This window comes from Stigmatopora argus, chromosome 6, assembly GCF_051989625.1.
Source record: "Stigmatopora argus isolate UIUO_Sarg chromosome 6, RoL_Sarg_1.0, whole genome shotgun sequence".
NCBI classification, from domain to species: domain Eukaryota; kingdom Metazoa; phylum Chordata; class Actinopteri; order Syngnathiformes; family Syngnathidae; genus Stigmatopora; species Stigmatopora argus.
The window spans coordinates 5202819-5227299 of NC_135392.1; the positions used below are offsets into that span (position 1 = coordinate 5202819).

General features: G+C 44.5%; 2 protein-coding genes across 2 annotated transcripts; one reads left to right on the plus strand and one right to left on the minus strand.

Annotated features, from left to right (window-relative positions):
- Positions 1-40: 40 nt before the first annotated feature.
- Positions 41-4906, plus strand: prkar2ab (protein kinase, cAMP-dependent, regulatory, type II, alpha, B). Its single transcript, XM_077604039.1, has 10 exons — positions 41-379; positions 442-480; positions 934-1076; positions 1246-1352; positions 1963-2116; positions 2199-2300; positions 3102-3176; positions 3250-3315; positions 3385-3523; positions 3707-4906. Exons 1-10 carry the CDS (start codon positions 130-132, stop codon positions 3829-3831), a joined length of 1200 nt encoding a protein of 399 aa, XP_077460165.1. The 5' UTR covers positions 41-129; the 3' UTR covers positions 3832-4906.
- Positions 4367-23906, minus strand: LOC144076309 (msx2-interacting protein). Its single transcript, XM_077604035.1, has 14 exons — positions 23561-23906; positions 22284-22598; positions 18247-18723; positions 17941-18095; positions 16563-16763; positions 16027-16178; positions 15826-15951; positions 14651-14764; positions 14463-14576; positions 14281-14381; positions 6422-13598; positions 6156-6350; positions 5915-6073; positions 4367-5310 (listed from the first exon to the last, which is right to left on the minus strand). The coding sequence occupies exons 1-14, from the start codon at positions 23641-23643 to the stop codon at positions 5179-5181; spliced, it is 9501 nt and encodes a 3166-aa protein (XP_077460161.1). The 5' UTR covers positions 23644-23906; the 3' UTR covers positions 4367-5178.
- Between the last annotated feature and the right edge of the window lie 575 nt (positions 23907-24481).

Genomic DNA, 24481 nt, shown 5'->3' on the forward strand with positions numbered 1-24481 from the left:
ACTTTCCGACGGGCGCTGTTCGATGAAGAAATCGATTGAGCGAATGGGAACGATGCAACGGGGAGGAGTAACAGTGGGTGTTTGCATGGTTCTGTTTGATGGGAACAATGCACGGAGGCTTGGGACGAGATGAGCGATTCCGAGATTCCGACGGGCCTGAAGGAGCTGCTGCGAGGATACACGGTGGAGGTTCTTCGCCATAGGCCACCGGACTTGGTGGAATTCGCCGTCGGGCATTTTACGCAAATTCTGCAAAGCCGACGTAAAGTCAAGCCCGCTAAGAGCGATGAGAGGGCGGCTCAGAAAGGGGTCACCTTTGCCACAAACGCCCATGAGAGTGAGGAAGTGGAGAAGGAACCCATTGGTGAGGATTACTTCCAGTATACTTGCATTTTCATTCGATTCAGACGCTGCTGTGTGACGTAATTGCATGTTTTGTTGCAGAAAACACCGTTGGTAAAAACAACAGGCGAGTTTCAGGTGTGTATGAAAGTTTGCAATTGTTACAGTGGGTACACGGTCGATTGGTCGCCGGTCTTTTGGTCGCCCGGAAGGTTATTGATAATTACCATTTAAATCGTTGCTGAAATTCCCTAAATACAAACTGTGAATTACTATCTAGTCATACTTAATGCCCTAGTAATTATTAGGATAAAGAAAAGCTCCAAATTTCCCGGACTTTTATTGAGAACTTGTTAATACCGTCCGTGACTGACGTAGCTTCTTAAAGGGACAACGCATGTACATACAAACTCTTCTACACTCACATGTCGGCTCAGTGAAACTGCTCATGGCCATTGTTGGCTTTTATTGATGCGTAGAACGTGTTGTTTTACCTTGTTAGACCAGCGACCAATCGTTCGCACACGGTTACAGTGGCACCTCTACTTACCAATGCTTGAATTTATACCTTTTTCTTGTGTGTCCATGTAGTTTGCGCCGAGCCCTACAACCCAGATGAGGACGACGATGACGACGACACCGAGCCTCGAGTCGTGCACCCCAAAACGGATGAGCAGCGTCACAGGCTTCAGGAGGCCTGCAAAGACATCCTACTCTTTAAGACTCTGGACCAGGTGCAGATATGTCTGAAAATACATGCTTGACCTTTTGGATACTTGGAACCTTCTTTCCTTTTTTTGCCAAGCTAAAATTAGCATGATTGTGCACAGGTTTAAAAAGATCTGCGTAACAATGTCAAGTGTCATTTCAGTAATCGTACCATGATTGTGTCGCTTCTTATAGGAACAGTTTTCGGAGGTTTTGGACGCCATGTTTGAGGTGCAGGTTAATCCTCAAGAGCACATCATAGACCAAGGAGATGATGGAGATAATTTCTATGTCATAGAAAGGTGAGTGGATACATTAGTTGGGTGCAAAGCATTGTTATTATCATAACAATAGGATGAAAACGACATTTTTTTTCATGAAAAAGAACTTTAAAATAAAATTAGCATCAATGTGATATTACAGATTGAAAACATGTGCATGCCCTCCAAGTGCACTTTATAAAAATATTCATTATTTTAAGCGGCTAAGTGACTTCGAAAAGCAAAATAATATAAAAAATTGGCAGCACATTGTAGTACGTACTTGTATTTGGAAATAACTTCCAGCGGGGGGCAGTACATGCCCTTGTTATTCCTAAATGAATGTTATCTGTAACGGGCCGTATATGGCCCGCGGGCTGAGGTTGAAGAACATGTACACACGATCCAGGGGTGGGGCGAGCGCACAAATCCTGTTTCAGCGAAACATCCGTTCGGCGAACTGTCCGTCCGCCAAACGTCCGTCGGCGAAACGTCCGGTCACGGTCTTCCTTCTGTTCTCTGTGTTTCCACAAAAACTGCATTTTCTAAATAACCACCACATAAGAAGTTAATCAAACTCCACTTTGGTATGTTTAAAACAGTTCCATTTGCGGAGACGTAAAATGTCTAATCTTGTGATCCCTTCCAACAGGGGTGTTTATGATATAGCGGTGTCAAAGAACGGGGTGAGCGTGTGCGTGGGAAAGTACGACAACAAGGGCAGTTTTGGCGAACTGGCTCTTATGTACAACACGCCACGAGCTGCCACCATCGTGGCGACGGAGGAGGGCGCCCTGTGGGGTCTGGTGGGCTCTCTTAACACGTCGACTTTGGAACGGCTACAGATAAAAAGGGAGTCATTTGGTTTTTGCTGTTGTGTTCTTGCAGGACCGGGCCACCTTCCACCGACTCATTGTGAAAAACAACGCCAAGAAGAAGAGGATGTATGAGGCCTTTGTGGAAAGTGTTCCTCTTCTCAACTCTCTGGAGGTTTGTAGCAAACACTTTGGGAACATTTGTCGTCTAACGGAGCAGTCCTTTTCCCCCCTTAGAGATTGTTTAGATGTCCAATTTCTTTTGAAATGAACAAGTCATGATTACTAGGAGCACTCTTAAGTTAATATCAATCAACTACTGCTGGTCTGTAAGTAAGAGTAAGCTAATTTACCGAATTTACTCGCATATAAGCCGCACCAACATATTGGCTGAAAATCGTTCAATTTTACAATTACTGTATTTTCACGACTATAAGGCGCACCACATTATAAGGCGCACCGTCAATGAATGACACATTTTAATTTTTTTTCCATATATAAAGCACACTGGATTATAAGGCGCCCTGTCTATTTTGGAGAAAATTTAAGACTTTTAAGTGCGCCTTATAGTCGTGAAAATACGGTACTCGCTTATTCGCAATTTTCACCTCCATATTCATGTTTTTAATAGGGAGTGCAAATGTGTTACTTTGAAGGGAAAATCTGGAGAAAAATCATCACGTGATATTTCTGAATCTAAAGAACATTATTAGGGCCAATATAAGGAATTAATTCATCCAGTAGTGGTTTTCTTACCGCAAAACAGAAAATAACCAACAAATAGGAAATGTTACGTTGCCAATATGTACTAGTGAAAGAGTATAGCAAGTCTATAAGCCGTAGCCTTGATTTAGTCATCATTTTTTGGAGTTACAAATACGGCTTATATGCGAGAAAATACGGTAAGCGAGGTTTAAGATTTGCCACCGTGGCGGTCAAAGATTTTATATGTGAAGGGTTTTCATCTGTTCTACAGGCCTCGGAGAGAATGAAGATTGTGGATGTTTTGGGAGCGCGATGCTTCAAGGATGGAGAGCGTATCATAGCGCAGGTAGCGTTCACTTGATGATGTCAGAGGACAACTTTTGAAACGAGTAAACGCATGCACCCGTCACTGAGCGCAGGGAGACATGGCTGATTGTTTTTACATGGTGGAATCGGGACAAGTCAGGATCATGATCCAAATTAAAGTAAGTGAGCTAAAGAAAACACATTTTTGCTACCTCTGAAATATGACAACTTGTCGTGCCGGTTTCTAGACGAAGGCAGGCCAGCAGGATGAGACGGAGGTGGAAGTGGCCCGCTGCTCTCGAGGACAATACTTTGGGGAGCTGGCACTCGTCACCAACAAGCCTCGTGCGGCCTCCGTCTACGCAGTTGGAGAAACCAAATGTCTCGGTAATGCTTTTCTTTTCAATACTTTACGGAAATCAGTCAGCTGCATTCATAAAATAGTCACTTGATGCCAAATGTTCAGTCATATAGACTGGATATTTGAGCTATATATTTACTTATTGCCAACATTGTATTCTTGTTTTTATTGGTAAGAGTGTGCAAGTGTAAATTACCTGTTCTTTGTAGTGATTGACATCCAGGCGTTTGAACGCTTGCTGGGGCCTTGTAAGGAGATCATGAAGAGAAACATCTCTCAGTATGAAGACCAGCTTGTGGCATTGCTTGGCTCTAGTGTGGATTTCAAACAATAGCCTCTTTTTGACATATAACACATACAAATCCTTATTATAAGTTTAAAAATTTTAAATCATGAATTTGAAAACCTATTTCATGCATTTTAATTTCCTTGATTTTAGCTTTTATTAACATTTCATTGTGTTCCAGTAGTGCGTTGGCCTCACAGTGGGGGATCTGGGTTCAAATCCAGGTCAGTCCACCTTTGTGGAGTTTGCATGTTTTCCTGTGTGGGTTTTTTTCCAGGTACTCTGGTTTCCTCCCACATTCCAAAGACATGCACGGTAGGCCGAGTGGACATTCTAAATTGCCCCTACCTATGAGCAATTGGTGTTTGTCTCATTGTGCCCTGCGATTGGTTGGCCACCAATTCAGGGTGTCCTCCGCCTCTGGCCTGAAGTCAGCTGGGATAGGCTCCAGCACCCCCCACGAACCTAGTAGGGATAAAGCAGATGAGAAAATGAGATCCCTAATTCCATATATTATTATTAGTAGAAGTATAAACAATTGCAAAATTGAAAAGTGTGTCAAATCAACATATTACTCCAAGAGTTCTGTATCTTTTTTTTTTAATTATTTGAGTTACAAAATACGAAGTGCCATCAGCAAACTCCACAGGAGAGATTGCTAAACTTCTTGTGTTACAAGTATTTACACCCAAAGACAAAAAAAAAGAAAAAAAAGAAATCAAGAATACCCATCTATTTCCATAATGTGTGTTCTGGTACAATCCCAGAGTTCAAGTCTCTGCCAGGTTTTCCAAGTTCCATTGTCAAAGTTTTAAATATTTAAAATATTTACAATGTCCTTGATTCCAAAACGTCCAACGGAAACTGTAGCTGGATCAATGCAAAATGGAGGTGCCGGAGGTGTAAACTGTTTCAGTAGTGGAGAAAAAAAAAAAAGAGCCAAGCTGGTGGACTTCAAATCTGTGGTCCTTTGTTTCTGTCTCTATTTATAATTATAATTCCTCCACTTAAAGAAATCATTGTAGAGGCAATCTGTACATTTCTTTTTAAAATGACATGATGAAATGTGATCCTCTTGTGGGGGTGAATGAAAAAAAAAATCATTAAAAATGCCATCTGGTCAGTCGAGCATTCTTGTTCATTAAGGATCCTGATTTGTTTTCTTCACAAGTAAAACTCCAATAAATAGAAATACAGCAGAAATGGTCCAACAAAAAAAAAAATGACGTGGCTCCGGTTTGGTCCATCCCTGAGTTCTTTTGAGAAGGACAAAATGTGACCAGATGGGATGTGACAGGAGTAGAAAGAAAGAAAGTTTTGTATTCCTCTGGTGTCCCGAGGCCCAGCTGGGGGCGCTATCATGATTCCACGAGGCGTAATCCTTGGCGGTGAAGGTCACACAGAGGTGATGACAATCATAAGGTGAGGAGAGATGCTGGAGATCCTGTTGAGAAGGTCAGGAGCCAGCTGAGATAAGTGGCTCTCGGAAAATTCACATGGTGGAAAAATCTGCAGCACGTAGGCCGGCTGGGAAGGAAAAAATAATAATCAAAGAATAGTGTCAACAATCTGGAATAGAAGTGCAATAAACTGAGATAATAGTGTTGATAAGTCATACATTTACGGGCACATGTAGAACTGCTATTTTTGTCATATTTTGATGGTAAATAAATGACTGTCTAAGACACATGTGTCAAAGTGGCGGCCCGGGGGCCAAATCTGGCCCACCGCATCATTTTGTGTAGCCCGGGAAAGCAAATCAAGAGTGCCGACTTTCTGTTTTAGGATCAGATTAAAATGAAGAGTATAAATGTATATTAAATTTCCTAATTTTCCCCCTTTTAAATCAATAATTGTAATTTTTTAATCCATTTTTCTGTGTTTTTAGTTCAAAAATCATGTTGTGAAATCTAAAAATATATTTAAAAAAAAGCTAAAATAAATATTGTTTTAGATCTATAAAAAACTGAACATTCAGGGCTTTTAATCATTTATTTAAAAAAGTATCTAAATATTATATCTAAAATGGTCCGGCCCACATGAAATCGAGTTGACGTTAATACGGCCCGCGAACCAACCCAATTCGGACACCCTTGGTCTAAGAAATCAAAGAAATTGAAGTGTACATCACCTGATTGGAACCTGGATTTGGGATATTAATAATACCGGCCGCCAGCTTTGCCTGCAAGTAGTTTATGAAGGCGGCCTTAAGAGCTTGGGTCTGGTTAAGAACATCATCTTGATCTCGTCCACAAGGCAAAGCAAGAAGAAGACAGAAGTCACACTCTCCCTGCAATGACAAAAAAAAAAATGCACAAACGACTCAACCAAAGAAGGAAACGACAGGAAAAAGGCCGTGAGCGAGCGCATACCGTCATTCTTCTGGCGACGCTCTCCAGCTGAGACGCCTCGAGTCTCATCCTCTGAACAATCCTGAGGAAGGCGCCCCCTTCCTGGAGGGGCAGCGACCGATGAGCCAAAGCTTTATTGCCACACACAAAATGCAACTGGACGGCCGCCGTGTCATTTTTCAGCGCCAGCAGTCCTTGCCAAACAATGGGATATTTCTGTCAAAGAGAAAGACCGTGGTCATACATATACTGTGAAGGGAACATTTGCAAAATGGCTTTCCTCTTACCGTCAGCAACTGCATCATATTAACGCTCTGCGGAATCTTGCCATCGGAAACGCCGTGCGTGGCGGCGTCGGGCATCTGCGAATGGATGCCTCTCGGATTGGAGTACATCTGAGAGTACTCTGGGAAGGTGCCGCTCAGTCCCGGCGGCATGAGCGCCACTCTTTGGGGGGAGGACACCGTGGCCCCCGCCTGCCGGATCCCCATTAATCCGTCTTTAGACAGGGGCGAGTGAGGTCTCTTGCCCTCCATGGGCTTGGCCATGTCCTTTTCGGAGACGCCTTTGGGAAGAATGTGCGCCATGGGGGACATGGACATGGGTAAATTGGACGCCGCCGTCTCTTGGAGGTGGCCCGAATGAGGGTCGGTGGACGAGCGCTCGCCTTGTTGGTGCAAGAGCGCTCGCATCTCTCTCTGGGTCATGTACGCTTCCATCGGCACGGCGCCCCGAAAGCCCACCCGGGGGTCTGACTGGATCATCTCGGCTTTGATCTGCGTGGCGGCTTGGCGTCCTTGCTGGTGGAAGCGTCTGGGTTCCTCTTGGTCCACATCGTGGCCCCTCAGAGCGCCCGGGTTGACCTTGAGGACCTTGTCCCGGCCGATGGTTTGGGGGGAAGTCGGACGTTGCTGCATGGAACCGGACCACGGGGAGGTCAGGGACTCGCCGTGGATCCCGTAGCTCATCACGGAAAGCGGGGGAGTGTTGACCCGTACGTCTCCCTGGACCAGGTGGCCCACGGGAATGGACTGGGTGGCGGGGTGCGGCGACATCCGGCCCAAGCCTCCGGATACGCTGTGGGGAGGCATGATGACGGACTGCTCCGGGTGGTGCACGCCGGGGATGAACGGTTGCATGGCGGAAAGGCCGGTGGGCAACATCACGGCGATGCCCTTGGGCGACGAAGACCCGATGGGCGAGGACACTTTAGTGAACGGCGAATGCGGATGACCCGACTTGCGGGGGGATCTCGCCTCCTGTTTGGCGCCGCCCAGATGCGACGGATTCCTGTCGCCGGCGGCCGTGACGAAGCCCACGTGGTTTCCGGGAGGAGACGGCAAATGGGGACTGATGGCGGGACTTATGGCGGAGGCCCACGCCGCCTTGGGGCCGTCTGCCGCGTGGCAATCGCCACTGTCGATTTTCTTCTGGTGCTTGGTGGGAAGGTACTCTTGATGGTACATTGAGGTAATACCCTGATTGGCAACTCCCTGCCCAAGACGCTTCACGACTCCTTGTGAACCTGTGTGATAGCCAGACTCCATTTTGTCTAAGGCGCTCTCTTGTTTATTGGACGAAAAGGACGACTGCGCCTTGCCGGGGTGTCCGTGATCGGCCTGCAAAGAACCCTTTGGAAGGCCCGACTGAGAATGACCGTACAATTCCGGTTTCATTTGGGGCATGGAAACCAGCTGCTGAGATTCCATATCGCCCGCCGTCGCCGGCGGAATTTGACTTATCTTTGCACTTATCCGTTGGGGTCCTTCTGTTTTTTGTCCCGAGTGGCTCAGCACCACGACGCCTTCTGATGTGTTTACTCGGAGGCCCGGGCAAGATCCCGCGGCCAGGGCGGAGCTTTCCACGCCAAAGCGCGAAGAAACGCTTGTGACTTCGTCAGCAACGGACGAGACGAGGTATGACCCCGTGTCGTCTTTGCTGGGCCTGTAGTTGGGTTTTGGTAGGGTTACTTCCACGCCTTGGTTGGCCATGCTCGGGTTGGCTTTTTCTTCGTGCTCGGGAGGGTTGCATAGACGACTGATAACCGAGGAATGCAGTCCAGTGGACGCAATGACGGAGATCACCGATTTGGTCTCGGGAGGTGTTAACGTAGCTGGCGTTCGGACGGACGGAGATGAAATTCTGCCATCGGGTAGCGCTGACTTAGTTGGGGCAACTGTTAACATGGTATTATGCTCACTGAGGTTCTGGTCTTGGACCGCGGTCGGGAGATTGGTGGAAACGTAAGTGGTCCCGGGCAGGGAAACGGTTTTGTGTTTCAAAAGAATCTGTCTCAGATCGCTTGGGCCTCGAGCCACCTCCACAGTTTCAGAGTCTGCCGAAGGTTGCTTTTCCTTGGGTGCTAACGGCAAGGCGGGTAAAGTAGGAACGGCGGTATCGGCGGCAGGGTGACGGAGCCAGTCTGGTGGAGAGGCGGGGGCTCTGCTGTTTTGAATGGATTTCATATTGGATTTGCACGATAATGGCGATAAGGAGGGGGATTGTGGCTTTTGACCCACTGGGCTTTTGGACTGGGGGAAAACCGTTTTGATATGTTGGACCTGCTCTTCGCCGGGTGACTGTGGCTCGACCTTCACGTCGGGGGTCTTGAGAGCCAAGGGCTCTTGTTCAGACTTCCACGCGGTGGTGGGAGTGATGACGGTAGCGGTAGCCGCCGGTGCAATCAATTCTGGGACGATATTTGCACTCGGTGTTGCGTTCTCGACTGCAAGGTGCGAGGAGGTCTCTTCGCTGGATGGAGGGTCTTCTTTGGAATCTTTCCGGGCATGCTTTTGGCCTTTAGGACCTTTAATCGTTTTAGGTTTTCGCTTGCCGCCCTTTTTGGGGGTGGTCGGTAAGAGTGGCTCGTCCTGGAGGTTGACAGGATTTATTTCAAGTTCTTCTTCCTTGGCGTGCTGAACCGAGTCTTGCAACTCTGCTTCCGCTGGTATGTCGACACGGAGTGGCGCCGCTTGGGGTAGAACGACGGCGCCATCCTCGGCGGTGATGGAGTCGATGGCGGCAATGAGTTCCGTTTCGCTGGCCGGGTTGGGTTTTTCTTCATCGGAGAAGCTTTTCAAGTCTGCGGAGAAGCTTTTCAAGTCTGCTATGTTGCCACTTGGAGTCTGCGGTTCTCGCGGAAAAGGCGGATCTGTGAGTTTGGCGATGTTCTCTACGGCCTGTTCCAATTCCATCTCGTGAGAACTTAGATTTTTTGACGGATCCAGAAGTTCTTTTTTATCCAAAGAAGAAAGATCGCTGTCTTCCACGTTGGCTTCTTTACTGGAACACTTGGAAACGTGATCTTTCACCTCTTTTACATCGAGCCGGATTTTAAGGTTTTTGAGAACGGGAGACTTTGGGGTCCTGGGGACTTTGCCCTTTCCCTTAACAAGCTTGTCTTTTTCATTTGTGTTTTTTTCCTCTGAAACGAGGGGGGGATATTCATCCTTACCATTTGGTTTTCCTTCCGAAATCTTTTCATTCAGAGGCTCATCTTTGACCATTTCTCTTTTGGGCTTTTCTTTTTCTTCCCGCTTTTGGTCCACTTGAGGTGACGGCGGTTCTTTAGAGGAGTCCACCAAAGTCAGGGAGTTGTCGTCAGAACATTCCATTTCCTGATCGTTGCTCTCGGTCAACTCAAATTTTTCTCCTTTTCTCACCGAGCCGAACATTTGCGCCGTAGAGGTCAGATTTGAAGGCGCTTTGGTGACAGCGAGGGAGGATTTTCCTTTAAAACTCCGATGGATCTTTTCGCAACCGTCGGACTCGTTGGGTTCCGCGTCTTTATTTTCCATTCTGGTTTTGTCCATTTTAACCGCGGAAGAATCCTCACAATGCCTACGATTCTTGGGAGGCCGGCCTCGAGCGGCCGGGGGCGGAGTCGGTAAATCCGGCTCGTTGTTCTGCTGCTGTGTGGGATCCTTATCCGTGCCTCGTTTTCTGGCGGAACGCGGGGATTCGTGTGTACGGACCGGCGCTTCATCGTCAACTGGAGTGGCGTACACGGATTTGACGTTCCTACGTCTCGTTCTGCCCGACGATATGCTCGTCTCCGAGGTATCGACGTCTGAGCCGTGAAGGGGAGATTTGGCGGTGGACTTTGTGGTATCTGCTCTGGGAGAGGAACCCCGTTTGAGTTTTTCTTTATCGATACGCTCGCTTTTTCGCGTGGCTCGTTTCTCGGGAACGGATAAAATCGGTGTGGAGACTTCAGGTGGGGACGGTTTGAATTTTTTGGGTTTCATTTCTTTCATTTTATAGTCCTTTATGAGGGCGTTTCCTTCAGTTTTCGTGTCATCCCCGGTGTCTTTACAAACTTTAGGCGTGTTTTCTTCCTCGGGCTCCGAAACGGAGCAATACGTATCTTTCTTCGCTAAATCAGTGCACTCGTCATGGCTAGGTAGCGAAGAACTCAAGGCTGGGGGGACGACTTCGGGCTGCACTGGTTCCGAATCGAGGTCTGGTTCTGAACTACTGACAAACTCGTGAAGATCTAAATTCATCTTCTCTCCTGCGCAACTTGTGTCATCTTCTGTAGCATCCACTTTCATTTCAGAATGAGAAAGATAAGTGTCCTTGAGGAAATGTGCTTCTTGTTTGACCGACGTATCTTGGGAATCGGGTATGATCTCAACTGGTGGATAATGCACAGGTTGCAATTGGTGGGTTTCATTTTCAGGCTTGGCAAAACCCACCAGAGGGACCGCCGCCGCCAACTCAACGGGGAATTGAATCGTCTGTTCCGGAGAAGCCAAGTCTTTTTGCACGCGCTGTGAGATGGGGGGTGTCACCGTGGGTTCAGGCACCAACTCTTCGGCGGGACTGATGGGCTTGATTTCCGGTTCGGCGATAGGCTCTTTAGTTTCGGGGGATGGCGACCTTTCTGGTTCTTCCGTGGATGCTTTTGCAGCTTTCATTTCATCCGTGACTTCTGGCGCTTGGCTTTTATTCTTTTGTTGCTGCAGTCTCATGAGTTCCAAAAAGCGACTGTGGAAAAGAACCACTGGACCCGAGTCGTGTTCGCCATCTGCCGCGGCTTGCTGATTGCTCAGCTGCTTTTGACTATGCTCGGCTTCTTCGTACTTTCGTTCGAGATGTTGAAGGCGTCTCGAGTCCAACTCAAAAACGGGACTGTGAAGGAAGCGAGAGGCAAACAACTCTCTTCGTTCATGTTCTTCTGGTTTGGGCTCCTCCTTTCGATCATCCAGTTTATCTTCAGATCCACTTCGAATCTTTTTCTTTTTCATGTACCACGACGGCATAGGTCGGGGAGTGGATTCTATCTTTTCCGTGTCTTTCCTGTTGCGGAGGCTGGCAAAGTGAGAATCATAATCTAAGAAGGACCAGTTGTCTTCTCGAGAAGAGGAAAGAGATTTTGCACGCTCGAGCAGAGCCTTCGTATCTGGCGTGATGGTCTGGTCTAACGCAAAGGAATAAAATTTGTTTCTTTCAAGATGTGCGATTTTGGGGTCAGAAAATCTCTCAACGGTCTTTGCCCTCTCTGAAAAAGACTTTGAGGTAGATGCCACGGGAGAACGGGCTTTGGTTTCTCGGTCCTCTTCGGAGTCTGATCTGACCTCACCCGGCTCTATATCGGGACCGGCGCCGTATTCCAAACGTTTGCTGTTGTGTACGGTTTTATTTCGATTTCTTGAAAAGTTGAGGTCAGGCAGCGTGTTTCGCTTGACTCGGTTTTCCCAGCGCTTTTGTTGATCCTCATCTGGGTGGAGCGTGTTGGATTTGTTTCCCTGTGTATTGTGATTCCTTTTGACGAGAAGCTCCAAGTCGGCGTTCATTTTGTCGATTCGGACCAGCGTTTTCTGAGCGTGATCGGATTCTTCCTCTGTGTGATGGGAAAACTGGTGTCCCGGAGAGGAAGTGTTGTTCCATTCCGAATCTTCACTTTTTTGTCTGAAGCTCCGATAGACGCGCTCTCGCTTAATTCCATCACTTTCAAACTGGTCTTGTTTCTTTTGTCTGTGAGATGGGAAATTGTCCGTGACGTCCTCGGGCGGCTTGCCGACTTCGTGCACGAGACTGCGGTGTTCCATATCCTCGCCTTCGCTTTCTTGTGGACTTCCCGATTTGTCAGGTTTTCCAGGTTTGTCAGACTCTCTCCGTTGCTGCAAGCGTCTATTTTGCTCCATCTGCTTACGGTAACTCTGAGACAAGTCAATGTCAACATGCTCTTCCTTAACCTTAGAGCTCTTGGCAGTTTCAGAGCCTTGGCCGCTCATTTTGTAAACGCCACTCGGCGGCTCCTGTTCTCGCAGAGAGCTTTGATCTGCGTTTCCTTCCTGTGAAAATCTTCGAGACGCCTGGCCTGAAAGACGTTTTGATTCGGAAGCCTCCGCCGGACCTTCTAACTTTACCCGGAGTATTTTAGCGTCCTCCTGAACGTCCTGCGGAGCTCCACTTTTGATTCTTGAATCTCTACGTTGAGAATCTTTGTGTTTATCGCAGTCTGACTCTTTCCCAGTTTGTGAGCTTGCGACGGGGTCTTGAGAGCGACAATCCTCTTCTTCAAGCCTGCTACGCTTTTGATGGACATTCCTTCCACTGGAATCAGCGGCGTGCCTTTTTCTGGCGACAACGCGATCCGAATCCGCCGATGGATCTTTCCCGTCGTTCCCGGCGTCTGGCTTGGGATGTTTTCTGACTCGATTTTTCCCATCGATTTCCGAATGATCGACTTTAGCCGTTTCCGATTTTTCGCTCTTTAGCGAGTCGTGGTGAGAAGCCGAGAATGGATTCTCGGCGCCACAGTCATTATCCCCTTTACATTTTTGCCTCTCTTGGGGTTCTTGATCCGTTCCCTTTCCTTTTCCGGTGCCTACGTCCACCAGAGCAGAACCATGATCCGTGTCCGGTAGCGGATTAGATGGAGACTTCCTTGATTTTACCCTCTCCGCTTTGTCACCTTTCTCTTTCCGTCGGGTCCGCTTGGTTTTCTCGGAACCCGGCGCTCTATCCGGTGGAGCGCCCTTGTCGCTTTTTGAGCCGTGTTCTGGCAAAGTCTTTTCAGACTTTTCAAAATGGGTGGGTGAGACTGAGCTGACGCTGCCGCTTCTTTCGGAGGACTGGCTGTAAACCCGCCGCTCTGACTCTCTCGGCGTACGCTCGGTTGGCGACGGCGATACCGCGGGGGTAATCGGTCGCCGATGATGAGAGGGACTCCATCTACTTCGGTCGGCTTCAAAACGTTCCCGTTCTCTTTGAATATAGGTGTATTTTCGAATGTCTTGTTCGAAGGGGTCTCTGTAATCCCGGTAGTCCCGTGGATCTTCGTGGTAGCGCGGGTCGTAATGTTCCCCCTGAAACTGTTCCAATTCGGGGAAACGCTCTCTACCGCGAGCGGCATATTCTCTCCGGGCCTCATCTGTGTAAAGAGCGGGCGTGCGTATGGTTTCATAGTACGCCCTCTCGGCTGTAAATTCATGGTACAATGGCCGGCGTTCCTCTCTGTTGCAGATAAGAGAGAAGAAAAAGAAGGTTGGTTAACTCGGTCAAATCAACTTTTGCTAGGTTAACTCATTGTTCTTAAATGTATCCTTTGATTTCAACTGAATGGAAATGGAGAAGTATCCAGTAACAATATACAGTGGTACCTCGACATACGAGCGATTTGAGATACGAGTAAAATTTCGGGCAAATATTTATCTTGAGATACGAGACAAAATACGAGACACGAGAGGCTGCTCATAAGAACATCATGGGCAACGTCTCTCTACCCGCAACTCCCTTGTGTAATGTCTCTATGAGCACTGGGCGGAGCATTTCATTTTTTCAGTGTTTTTTTTTTCGAGTTAGTCAGCGCGAATGGCGGAGCGATCGCTAATACGAGAGGAGTATATACACTACTTCTCGTTGGCAAGTGGTCGTGCGTTATCCAATATCCTGTTTTGGGTGTTTTTTCAGAGGGTTGGAACGAATTAATTTGTTTTTAGTTCATTTCCATGGGAAACGTTGATTTGAGTTACGAGTAAATCGACATACGAGCTCAGTCCCGGAACGAATTAGGCTCGTATCTCGAGGTACCACTGTATGGGCATCTTCCTAGGTTAACTCATTGTTCATAAATGTATTAGTTGATTTCAACCGAATGAAAACGGACAAGTATGAAGTAACAATATAGGCATCTTACCGTCGTTCAGGAGGAATTTCATACAGCTCTCTAATGTCTTGCCCAGATGTCTGCATAGCTCTAAAGAATGCCATTTGACTCTCTTGACTTGCAAAGTCCACCTATGATAAATGATCAAATTGTTCAATATAAATCCCTTTTATTAGGATAAATGACACATTCAACAAAAATCCCTCACTCACCTTAATTTTGCTGCCCCCGATCTTCCAGCCTTTGGTCTCTCTTACAGCGGTCTGAGCAAAATCTGTGTTGTTGTAAAAGATGAGGGCCATCCCTTTCATTCTGTCGAATAAAACCTACCAAAAAAAATGCATTTAAACCCATTTGACGAGTAAAAATGACACCCCCTCAAAAAAAAAAAAAAACTTGCCTTGACAACATGTCCATAACAACAGAAATGCCGTGTGAGGTATTGCTCTGTGATATTCGTTGTAAGTCCATCAAGCCAAACACACGCTGTAGGCATACTTTTGCCAAAACCGAGCTAAAAAAAAAGCAAGAGTAAGAGAAAGAAGATAGAAAGATTATAAAAGAGAAGTACCGTATTTTCACGACTATAAGGCGCACTTAAAAGTCTTAAATTTTCTCCAAAATAGAGAGGGCGCCTTATAATCCAGTGCGCTTTATATATGGACCAATACTAAAATTGTTATCACGATAAAATAAAATAAATCAGTCGATAGGGTACACCATCCTCTACAGCTCTCACAACTACGGCAAGCAGCCCCCAACTCGACTATTTTCTGTAGAAAAAGTACTGCGCAGTGACTGCTGGGATATATAGTTCTTTTGTCAATACACCCAGTAGACGGCGAGCACACTAATTTGGTGCGCACAGTCATTACGGCTGGATTTACAAACGAACTCCTGCCGCTAGATGTTGCCGTCAACAGAGCATTCTAAGCTAGACTGCTAACTATATATATATATATATATATATTATATGGATAAATATTGAGCCGCAACAGCTCTGGCAACTACGGAAAGCAGCCCTGGACTCTATTTCCAGTGCGCCAGTGAATGCTGAGATATATAAAACGGCGTTGCATTTCGGTTGAGCTTGACTCGATCTAGCACATTAATTTTATGTTCGTTGTCATTCCCAGTGGAAGTATCAACTGTGGTCCGAGCTTTCAGGAAGGCAAAAATTACTGACTCGATTAATGACGACTTTGGTGAGATGCCCACCTGTTCAACATGAGTTATTATGCTATTGCCGTGTCACGAAAATACTAATAGTTTAACCTCGGAGAAAAAACAGTTGTTTATTCATGTTGGGAGTAAATGGAGTTGTCAGAAAGCTGATTTGTAATTTATTAATAAAGTTTGGCTGAACTATCTGACTGTTTTGTTGACATTCCCTCTAGAGCAGCACCATCTAGTGGTAATGCGGAGCGGTGCGGCTTTAAAAGCGGTGCGTCCTGTGTGTCAAATACAGAAATAGCACTCGTTACTGACACCGCGCCTTTAAATGCGATGCGCCATATAGTCGTGAAAATCCGGTACGTGACTTGAAGAATAGGGAAACTTATTGTTGAATATTACCTTTAGTCTATTACTCCCAAGATATTCCCCATCCATTTTTTTGATGGCCTTGCAAACACTTGCAATATCCGAATATTGCACAAATGCATACTGAGGAACTCCATTTATTTTCTTGATGTCAATGTCCTAGTAGAGGAAAAAAAGGCATTTAAAGACTAATCAAAATAACTACAGAATAAATGTTCAGAGTTTGCATCTTACGACAATTTCGCCAAAGCGCTGAAATATTTCAAAAAGTTGTTCGCGGCTGGTCGTCTTCTCGAGGTTGCCAATAAATAATGTTCTTGTTGCTTTTGGGTGGAATTCATCTATCCTGCCGTCCAGGGGCCTGAACTCATTCTCACTCTCCGTTTCTAAGAAAAGAAAAGCCTCGGTTTTAGAACAAACTCAAGAGTTGAGTGACAATCAGCATTTCATTTGATTTTGTGTGAAAACACCAATCATACGCAAACCTGCTGTTCTTACAGTGATTGTGTTCAATCGAAATTATATTTCAATTGTGTTACAGCTAGACCAAAAAGGTTCGGTGGACACTTCAAATTGTTGCCTCTTTTTGGCACATTTAAATCAAATACATAATACATTCATATTTCTGTACTGTTACAAAGCATACATGAACCATTGTGCATTGGCGTGCATATTCAGTGGCAATCTATTACAACATAATCACATTGATAAATGTGTACAGGCATAAGCTAATAGAAAAGGCTTCCAAAATTTTAGGGGTTATCGCTCACCAGGACCATTCCACGCTGTGACTTCTATGAGCATGCCAAAGAACAGCTTTCCTTTGGGGACGCTAAGGGCTTTCTCTTGATCCTCTTGCTGTCTAAAGAAGACCAACCCATAGCGGTCCTCTGACGCCCCATGGATCTGCACGGAGGTCACTTTCCCGTGTTTCTTGAACTCGTGAAATAGTCCGTCTTTTAGGCTTGTATCTGAAGAAAAAAATATTTAAAGCTTTAAGTATGCGAAGAAATTTCTATTTCATTTCAACACCTAAAAGAATAAAGAGGGAAATATCATTAGGCCTAAAATTAGTGATCAACTGATAATCAAATTTAGACATTTGACGCATGTTGGTATTTTTTTCCTGTGCTGTACTCCTTTTGCATTCATGCTGTGTTAGCCACAAATTGTCTATAGCTAACCGTGCTAAAAATAGCCGTTTGTTCTTTACCATCTTGGTCTACTGAACGTTGGTCTGGATTTAGCGTTCATGTTCGCATCAGCGCCCTTGTTCCGCGTAATGTTATTGCAGTTTAAAATGTTGAATATTTATTTCTAATATTTCTTATTACATTGCTTTTTACTTTATTTTGTACTTTATACTTTTTACTTTAATGTTTTTACAACTTTCCTTGTTCTGTTAGCCTGGCTTCTTTCGGCTACTTCTTTTTTGGAACCATTCAGCCATGCCTACGCTGTCATACACATGGGACTAGCTGTTACAATACACAGCAGAAGGAGCAACATCTCAATTACAGCTGGAAATTCAGAGCTGGACAAAAGTGCCGGGAGAAGAAGCAACACTTCTGACCAAACATTCCATCATGGGATAAGATGGAAGAGCTGTCGGCGCTTACCAGCAACGGAGTCGAGGGGCTCTACTCTGCTACTGTTGTCTAGACTACTGAGGAACTATGCGAATAAGCTTGGAAGAGTGACTCTGCATATTCTCTACCTCGGTCACAGTCTGCAGAAGTTCCCGATCTTTTGGAAGACTTCCTGTGTGTGGTTCCAGTTTTTGTCCAACTTTACGTCTTTTGAGTCTGTATCCGTTTTTGCTACCGCAACCAAGATGGCGCCGTTCGAGTGGCAGCCGGTGGCGGTAGCTCCGTCCACACTGTGTTTTTGCTGCTTTTCTGTCTTAATGATTTGATTTGGTGATTCTTAATGATCCCATTTACTTTGATTTGATTTGTACTTTGTGCTTTTGCTTAGTTGTTCTGCGGCCTTTGCGACTGTACTGTTTAACTTGTAACTATGCCTTTTCTTGCTACTGTCACAATGAAAATTCCAGAATACGGGATGAATACAGTTATCCAATACAATCCAATAATCGAGGGATTACTGTAGATTTAGCGAAGCTTCAAGACCAGAGACGAAGCTCACCGGTTGATCTTGCCGGGAGGTTTTGCACTTTGATCCCAAAGCTTCTCCGTGGCTCCTCCGAGTCCAGCACCATGGATGACTGAGTAGGTGCATGTGTCGCCGACGACTGAACGGAACGTGGTCGTGATCCATCACTTGAGCTGCTGTTGGAATCACTGTGGTCGGGTCGAAAGGACACATCATTATACATTTGTAGCCTGAATGGTAAACTAACAATATATATATTATAAGAAATATATTGCAGAATACAGATGGAGTATAAAACACAGCATTTAAAAAAGTGCATTATTCCAAACATTCTCCTACCTGCCGCTTCCCGTGCTGCTAGTGCTGCTCACGGAATCGGAGCTTGAGGACCGACTGCGGGACTGAGATCCTGGGCCTGTCCCAGGGGACAGGGGTCCTCGTTTGGGCGAATGAGCAGTTTTGGATGTTTGCCCCGTCGTCCGCTGCGGGGAAGGGTGTCGAGATTGGGAGGAATGGGACGATCGGCTGCGCCGGTGATGGTATGTCCGGTCAACGCGTCGTCCTCTGTCGTCTCGGTAGAAGTCGCGGCGTGTGGTGCTCGCAAGAGAGAAGGGGTCTCGAATTCTAGAGTCAAAATGAGGGTCTGTTGCTTCAAAGCTTCCACTGATGCCACTGCTTCCTGCGCCGGCAGCCGCAAACAAAGAGCGTTCCCTGTAATAGTCTGCGTTGTAGTGCCGCTGCCTCTCAAAAGTGCCACTGCGCTCGTGGTGTCCGTAGGGCGTGTGGTCATATGCACGTTCGCGGCTTTCTGAACTACTGCAAAATGACAGAAGGATAGAGAGGAAGACGGGTCAATGGGATTATTCGCTGTATATCGTCATCTGTAAATAGGTAGGGATCAAAGAAATTCCAAATCGAAATGATCACATTTGAATAAATTCAACAATGGTTCTACCCGCGTCATGTTAACAATTTTGTATTTTTTTTAATAAATTGGCTGTGAGCGGGATCGCGCGGTGATCTCGTTGACCAAGCAGGTAGTACATAACCCTTCTCGGAGTCTAATGGGTTCAGTTTTCATGTACTACCTATTTTAGCGTTGGTACACTGAATTCCTCCCACATTCTATAAATATGTTTACAGTCTTCCCTTGATAATCGTGACTTACTTCACTTATCGCGAATTCACTTCTTTGCGATTTTTTCTGCTATTTTTTTTAAGTTCATAAAAATGTGAAAATCCACGCTAAAACTCAAGCGCAAGCCACTCTTGCTACTATGACTCAGCATTGAAAAAAAATCAGGCAGTTATAATAGGGGTGGCGCTCCTTTGCGATTTTCACAGCCATGTCTGGTTTACATTAACATTAAATCAATCTAAATGGGTATAAAACTACATTTATCAATTTATTTGACAAATTTAACCACCCAATCCTCTGATGCCTTGTCGCAATAGTCGAATTGTACATTCGATAACATACATCTTATGTGGGTACAATAGATCATTCGGCCTTGGAATTTTTTTTGTATATCAACAGATATACATGTTTGTGTGAGTCAAAGTTCTATGAAGTTCAGGGTTTCCATTATTTATTTATTTTACACCGAGGTTTATACTTTTACTGCAAATGAATATCGGAGAGCACCCTCCTCTATTAATAATTGGTATTGGTTCAGAAAAACCCATATTGGTCGATCTGTAATACCAACCACCAAAGTCCCAAAAAATAAACGATTCAACTTAGAACTGTCCAATATACCTAAAGTACAACAATACAGAGGTAGTACATTGTTTTCATTTAAGTATTAATGTTATGCATTAGATTATTTTGAAAGAACCCAGGTTAGTCAATATGCTCAATTTTCAGCACACTCACTACATTGTCCCGTTATTTCAGTAGATTGTATGGCACAGCTATTGCGTGCTCCCAACTAGTGGACAGGAGTGGAGGTGTAGCTACATTATACAGTAATCCCTAAAATATCGCTGTTAATGTAGACCAGACATGCCCACGATAATCGAAAAATTGCGAAGTAGGGTCACCCCTATTATAAGTACCTTTTTATGAACTATAAAAAAACATTTTTAATAATTAACATCAGGAAAAAAAATCGCGAATAAGTGAAGTCGCGATAATCGAGGAAAGACTGTACTTTATTTATATCAAAAACATGTAAAGATCGTTTTACATGGGTTTTTAATCGATACGAGAATTGCACGACGTAATATCCCGATATAACTTAGAATTGTTTTTTTAATCTATTTCTTTTTATTCTTTATTTAAATCGCAAGGCAGATGTAAAAAAAAACTTGTCTACATCAGGGGTGGGCAAACTATTCCACAAAAGGGCCAGTGGGTGCAGGTTTTCATTCCAACCCATAAAGAGACCACCTTTTCACCAATCTGGTGGATTGCAGTCGGTTGCAACAAAAACCTGCACCCACAGCAGCCCCCGAGGACCGGTTTTCCCACCCCTGGTCTACATTAATGTTTTGGGAATGTGGGAGAACAAAGGAGTAGCCAGACAAAACCTACGCAAACACAATGGCAATATGCAAACTCCACATAAAAGGAAACAAGCGGAGATTTGAACCGCTCAATTTTGAAGTAGCCATTCATTCTGTTGCTTATTCCGCCATATTGTACCTATTAAATTACATAATATAAATGAACGTACTTAACATTATTCACGGAATAAGAATTTTCCTGTGAGGAGAAACATTTTCAACTTAAATTGACGCAATCTCAGACACACAAGGGAAGATGATTAAGCAAAGGACAGAAATACCAACCTTTCTGGAAAGAGGTTACTGTAATTAATCCAAATAAAATCTAGGTTGTCAGAATGTGAGAGCCGGAATGGAAAACCAACAGGAAAAATCTGTTATTCTAACGTGCCAAAAAAGGAAAAAGAAAAAAAACTCCCTTTGACCAGACTGCAAATAATCTTCAATAACTGTGGAGCATGAGGCCAGCAGATAATCCACTGTTAGGTAATGGAATTTCCTTCACGGGTGAGGAGAGTGGGGGGAAAAAAAAGAAAAATAAAACAACCACAGATTTAATGGATTTCAGAACATGTAGAGCTGGAGGAAAAAATAGGAAAATGAAGTTTTAAAAAAATAATAATAATAAAGATGATGAACTTTGGGTCCAAGTGGCCTAAATAGGACATCCAGATGGATCATCTAAGCAAAAAGTATTTTCCAAAAATTCCACCGTTGAAGGGTAAAAAATGTATTCCTTGGGTTTTGTGATAATATTAATCAATATGTCAAATGGGAAACAATTTGCAGACTTTTCTATTCCGGATAATAAGATATAAAATCCCAATTGTTGGATATGGCATAATTCCACACTCCATGGATCCGATCAGATGCGCCTGATTGGCAGGCATGATGTTGTTGTAGTAGTATTACTTTGGGAAAAGTAGTCTTCAGATATCTTTTGACCTCACACAGCTACATCCACACAAGTAATCCAACTGAATGGCAGCTAAACCAATCCACATTTAGGATTCAGGTGAGTACATCCACTGCATACATCCAGGAGGGTACGTCCATTGGTGCATTCTTCTGGCATCTTCTTAGCCGTCAAACAAAACAATAAATAAACTCCGTAAAACTTCCTGGACGGTCGTTGGGATCCTGTGTGTTCTTGTCAAGTCTTCAGAGTAAAGCTTCCATAATTTGCAGAGAAAATAGCTACTCTATTTCGGGCTAAAAAGGCAAATTGTCTAAAAAATAAAGAGCTACATCTGTTTCCCTTGGCTTGTGTCATAATTACATTCCATGTCCTGAACTGACCATATCCGGGCTTTTTTGTTGTTTGTTCCTTTTCTTTTTTTTTAATAAGGGAAAAAAAAATTAAAACCCAGCTATCAATATTAGCCATGACTGACAAAAGTATAAACAGACGTTGGTAGTCCTGAAAAAAAAATGTTATGCTAAAATACACAATACCTGTGAATCCACCATGGTTCGGATTTACCTCCAATTTTAGGTCTTGAGTCAAAATAAAAAGTTAGATCCATTTTCTGGAGGGGGAAAAAAATGCCTCTGGAACATCCAAAAGCTCCCAGGCAGGGGTAATTTCCAACAAAATAAATCCAGAACTCGCCAGGGTATTCCTCTTTGGTGTAATATCCATAAACAGACCTGGTTTTAAAGTAACCTTAAGAAATCATAATGTGTGGTGAATTTACTTAATCCAATGGGCATGGTAAGTCAATTATGATGACAAGTGGAACGATCCCTAGAATACATTTGTGAGACCGTCACGGGCATCCCTTTTTGGAATAAACCCAACTATGTGATTAGGCATTACACCTATCTCATACCGAGATATCCACAGATCGCAGACCATATCCACTTACCCATCTATTCTCCGTTCATAACGTCCCTCTCTGGTGTGAAGGGACACAGGGGGGGCAAACACGGGTCCAACTGTCCCCCTAGAGAATCCTGTAACGTCTCGACTGCTCGAGGGGGAGCTGTCATCGAGACCCCGAACAGCACTCGGGACTGACCCGGGTTCATTGTAGTCAGTCCGAAGGTCCCTGTCTCCCATCTTGTTGACGGCATTGTGAGCCTTTTGAGCGCTTTTGATATCCACAAAATCCACAAAGGCCGCGACGCCGCCCTCTGACCCCCGTTTCCGCAGGACCTTAACGCTCTCCACACGTCCATACCTGAGAGAACGGACGCAATCAGATGGGAGCAATTAACTCAAGATACACAAAAGTAGTAACATGATAGTTTATGCAAACATGGGTTGAAATTGGAAAAATATGCCCAGTTAGTAAAAACAGAGCGAGCGTGTTCGATTGTCAAAGGGGGAAAGGTGGCTGATTTTGAGAAAATAAATCAGATTAACTCCAGATCGCGTCTTAAAGCTAATAATTTATGACTTTATTAAAGATGGAGGAAATGTTGGAAGTGTTACAGGCGCAATTGTTGATTCGTTTCTTGAGTGACGGTCGCTTTCTCAACACGATACCGACACGATGCGTTTACCTTTTTCAACCTTGAAAGTAAATGAAAGGGAGTTTAGCTCTCGCTTTAGCATGGGGCAAACAGATTAACCAAAAAACGGGATGAAAAAAGCGATAAAAGGCGCTTAAAAGCCCAACATGCTAATATTTGAAGATGGGCCCAGTCGACTCGCGGATTTTTCTTCAAATTCGAGCTAAAGTGCTTTCTAAAAGCACGACTGCGACAGCCTTGCAGTAAATATGTTTTCTCAATAATAAAAGAAAAACCATGATGCAGTCAAAGTGCATTTGATGATTTTTTTATCTGTTAAACATGTCTTTTGACGATCCCTATGAAAACGTATTGACTTGACACAAAATGGTTGGCTTGGCTGTGTGGTAGCTTTGCGGCTAGCGTTTGTTTCCCGATATTTGTCAAAGTTGGCTATTTTGTCAAATATGGCCAACCACGCCACATATTGTTGGACGCGGTTGCACAAACAACATCACCGAATAGTAAAATCCGAGTAGATCTTCAAGCAGCCCTCACCCAAATGTCTTACTTTAAAGTTTACACATGCTAACGTTAGCCACTTAGCCGCGTTAGCATCGACCGTCGGCTATACACGGTATATGGCGCGCGGCTCCGCTACCACAGAATTCCCTCTTGCGTAACCTACCGTTTAAAATGCTCCACAATTTTCTCCTCTCGAACGTGTTCGGGTAAGTTTCCCACCCATAGATGTCTGGTTTCCCGAACCATCGTGCTCTATCCTCCCCCCCTTCACGCACATATGATCGGGCGCGTTTGTGGTCCCAGCCGGTCCGTGGGAACAAAATGAACGACGTTGTATGTATTTCCCGAAGAGACGCGGGCCTGTTTGCCCACCGCTCTTGTGAATTTTAGCCGATGTGTCCTCCAGCCCTTTGACGAGAGCGCGCTTCGAGGTGTGCGAGCTGCGCGTGCACGGACTGCGCGCGCCTCTTGGGAGGAACAAGGCGATTCCGCCTGTTATGGCACCCTTTGGCCTGGGCTGCCCCCACCGACTACAGGCAGGAACGCATGAATAACGCTTACGTGTTATTGTATTATACAACTCAACTGTAATGTATATATTAGGGGTGTGTATTCGATTACACTCTAAAACGATGATTGCCATTTTTGGACCTTACTTTGAAATGAAAGCAATTGAAATAGACATAAAAGTACATTTCTATCAAGTTATCTCTGAAACTTTACTCAGAAAACATCATTGTATAATTTTCAGTTTTAGTGCAGACCTGCTTTTGTGCAACGTGCTTAATTGCGGGATTCTAAATATGAAAAAAAAAACAATTTATTATTATTATTATTATTCATTATTCATTATACATCATTCATTATTTATCATGTATTCATTATTTATTATTTCTTTTTTATTTATTTATTATTATTATTTTTGTGCAACGTGCTTAATTGCGGGATTCTAAATATGAAAAAAATATTATTTTTATTATTTATTATTAATTATTATTTATTATTTAGTATTTAGTATTTATTATTTGTCATTTGTCATTTATCATTTATTTATTATTTATTATGTATTTATTATTTATTTATT

Bases quoted from the DNA above. Each gene is read 5' to 3' on its own strand.
- prkar2ab (XM_077604039.1), top strand. From the start codon at position 130: ATGAGCGATTCCGAGATTCCGACGGGCCTGAAGGAGCTGCTGCGAGGA. The intron at 481-933 runs GTGTGTATGAAA...GTGTCCATGTAG, and splicing joins AAACAACAGGCGAGTTTCAG to TTTGCGCCGAGCCCTACAAC. The intron at 3,177-3,249 runs GTAGCGTTCACT...CACTGAGCGCAG, and splicing joins GAGAGCGTATCATAGCGCAG to GGAGACATGGCTGATTGTTT.
- LOC144076309 (XM_077604035.1), bottom strand. From the start codon at position 23,643: ATGGTTCGGGAAACCAGACATCTATGGGTGGGAAACTTACCCGAACAC. The intron at 14,765-15,825 runs GTAATATTCAAC...CTTTTTTTTTAG, and splicing joins TTGGGAGTAATAGACTAAAG to CTCGGTTTTGGCAAAAGTAT. The intron at 13,599-14,280 runs GTAAGATGCCTA...TATCTGCAACAG, and splicing joins GAAATTCCTCCTGAACGACG to AGAGGAACGCCGGCCATTGT.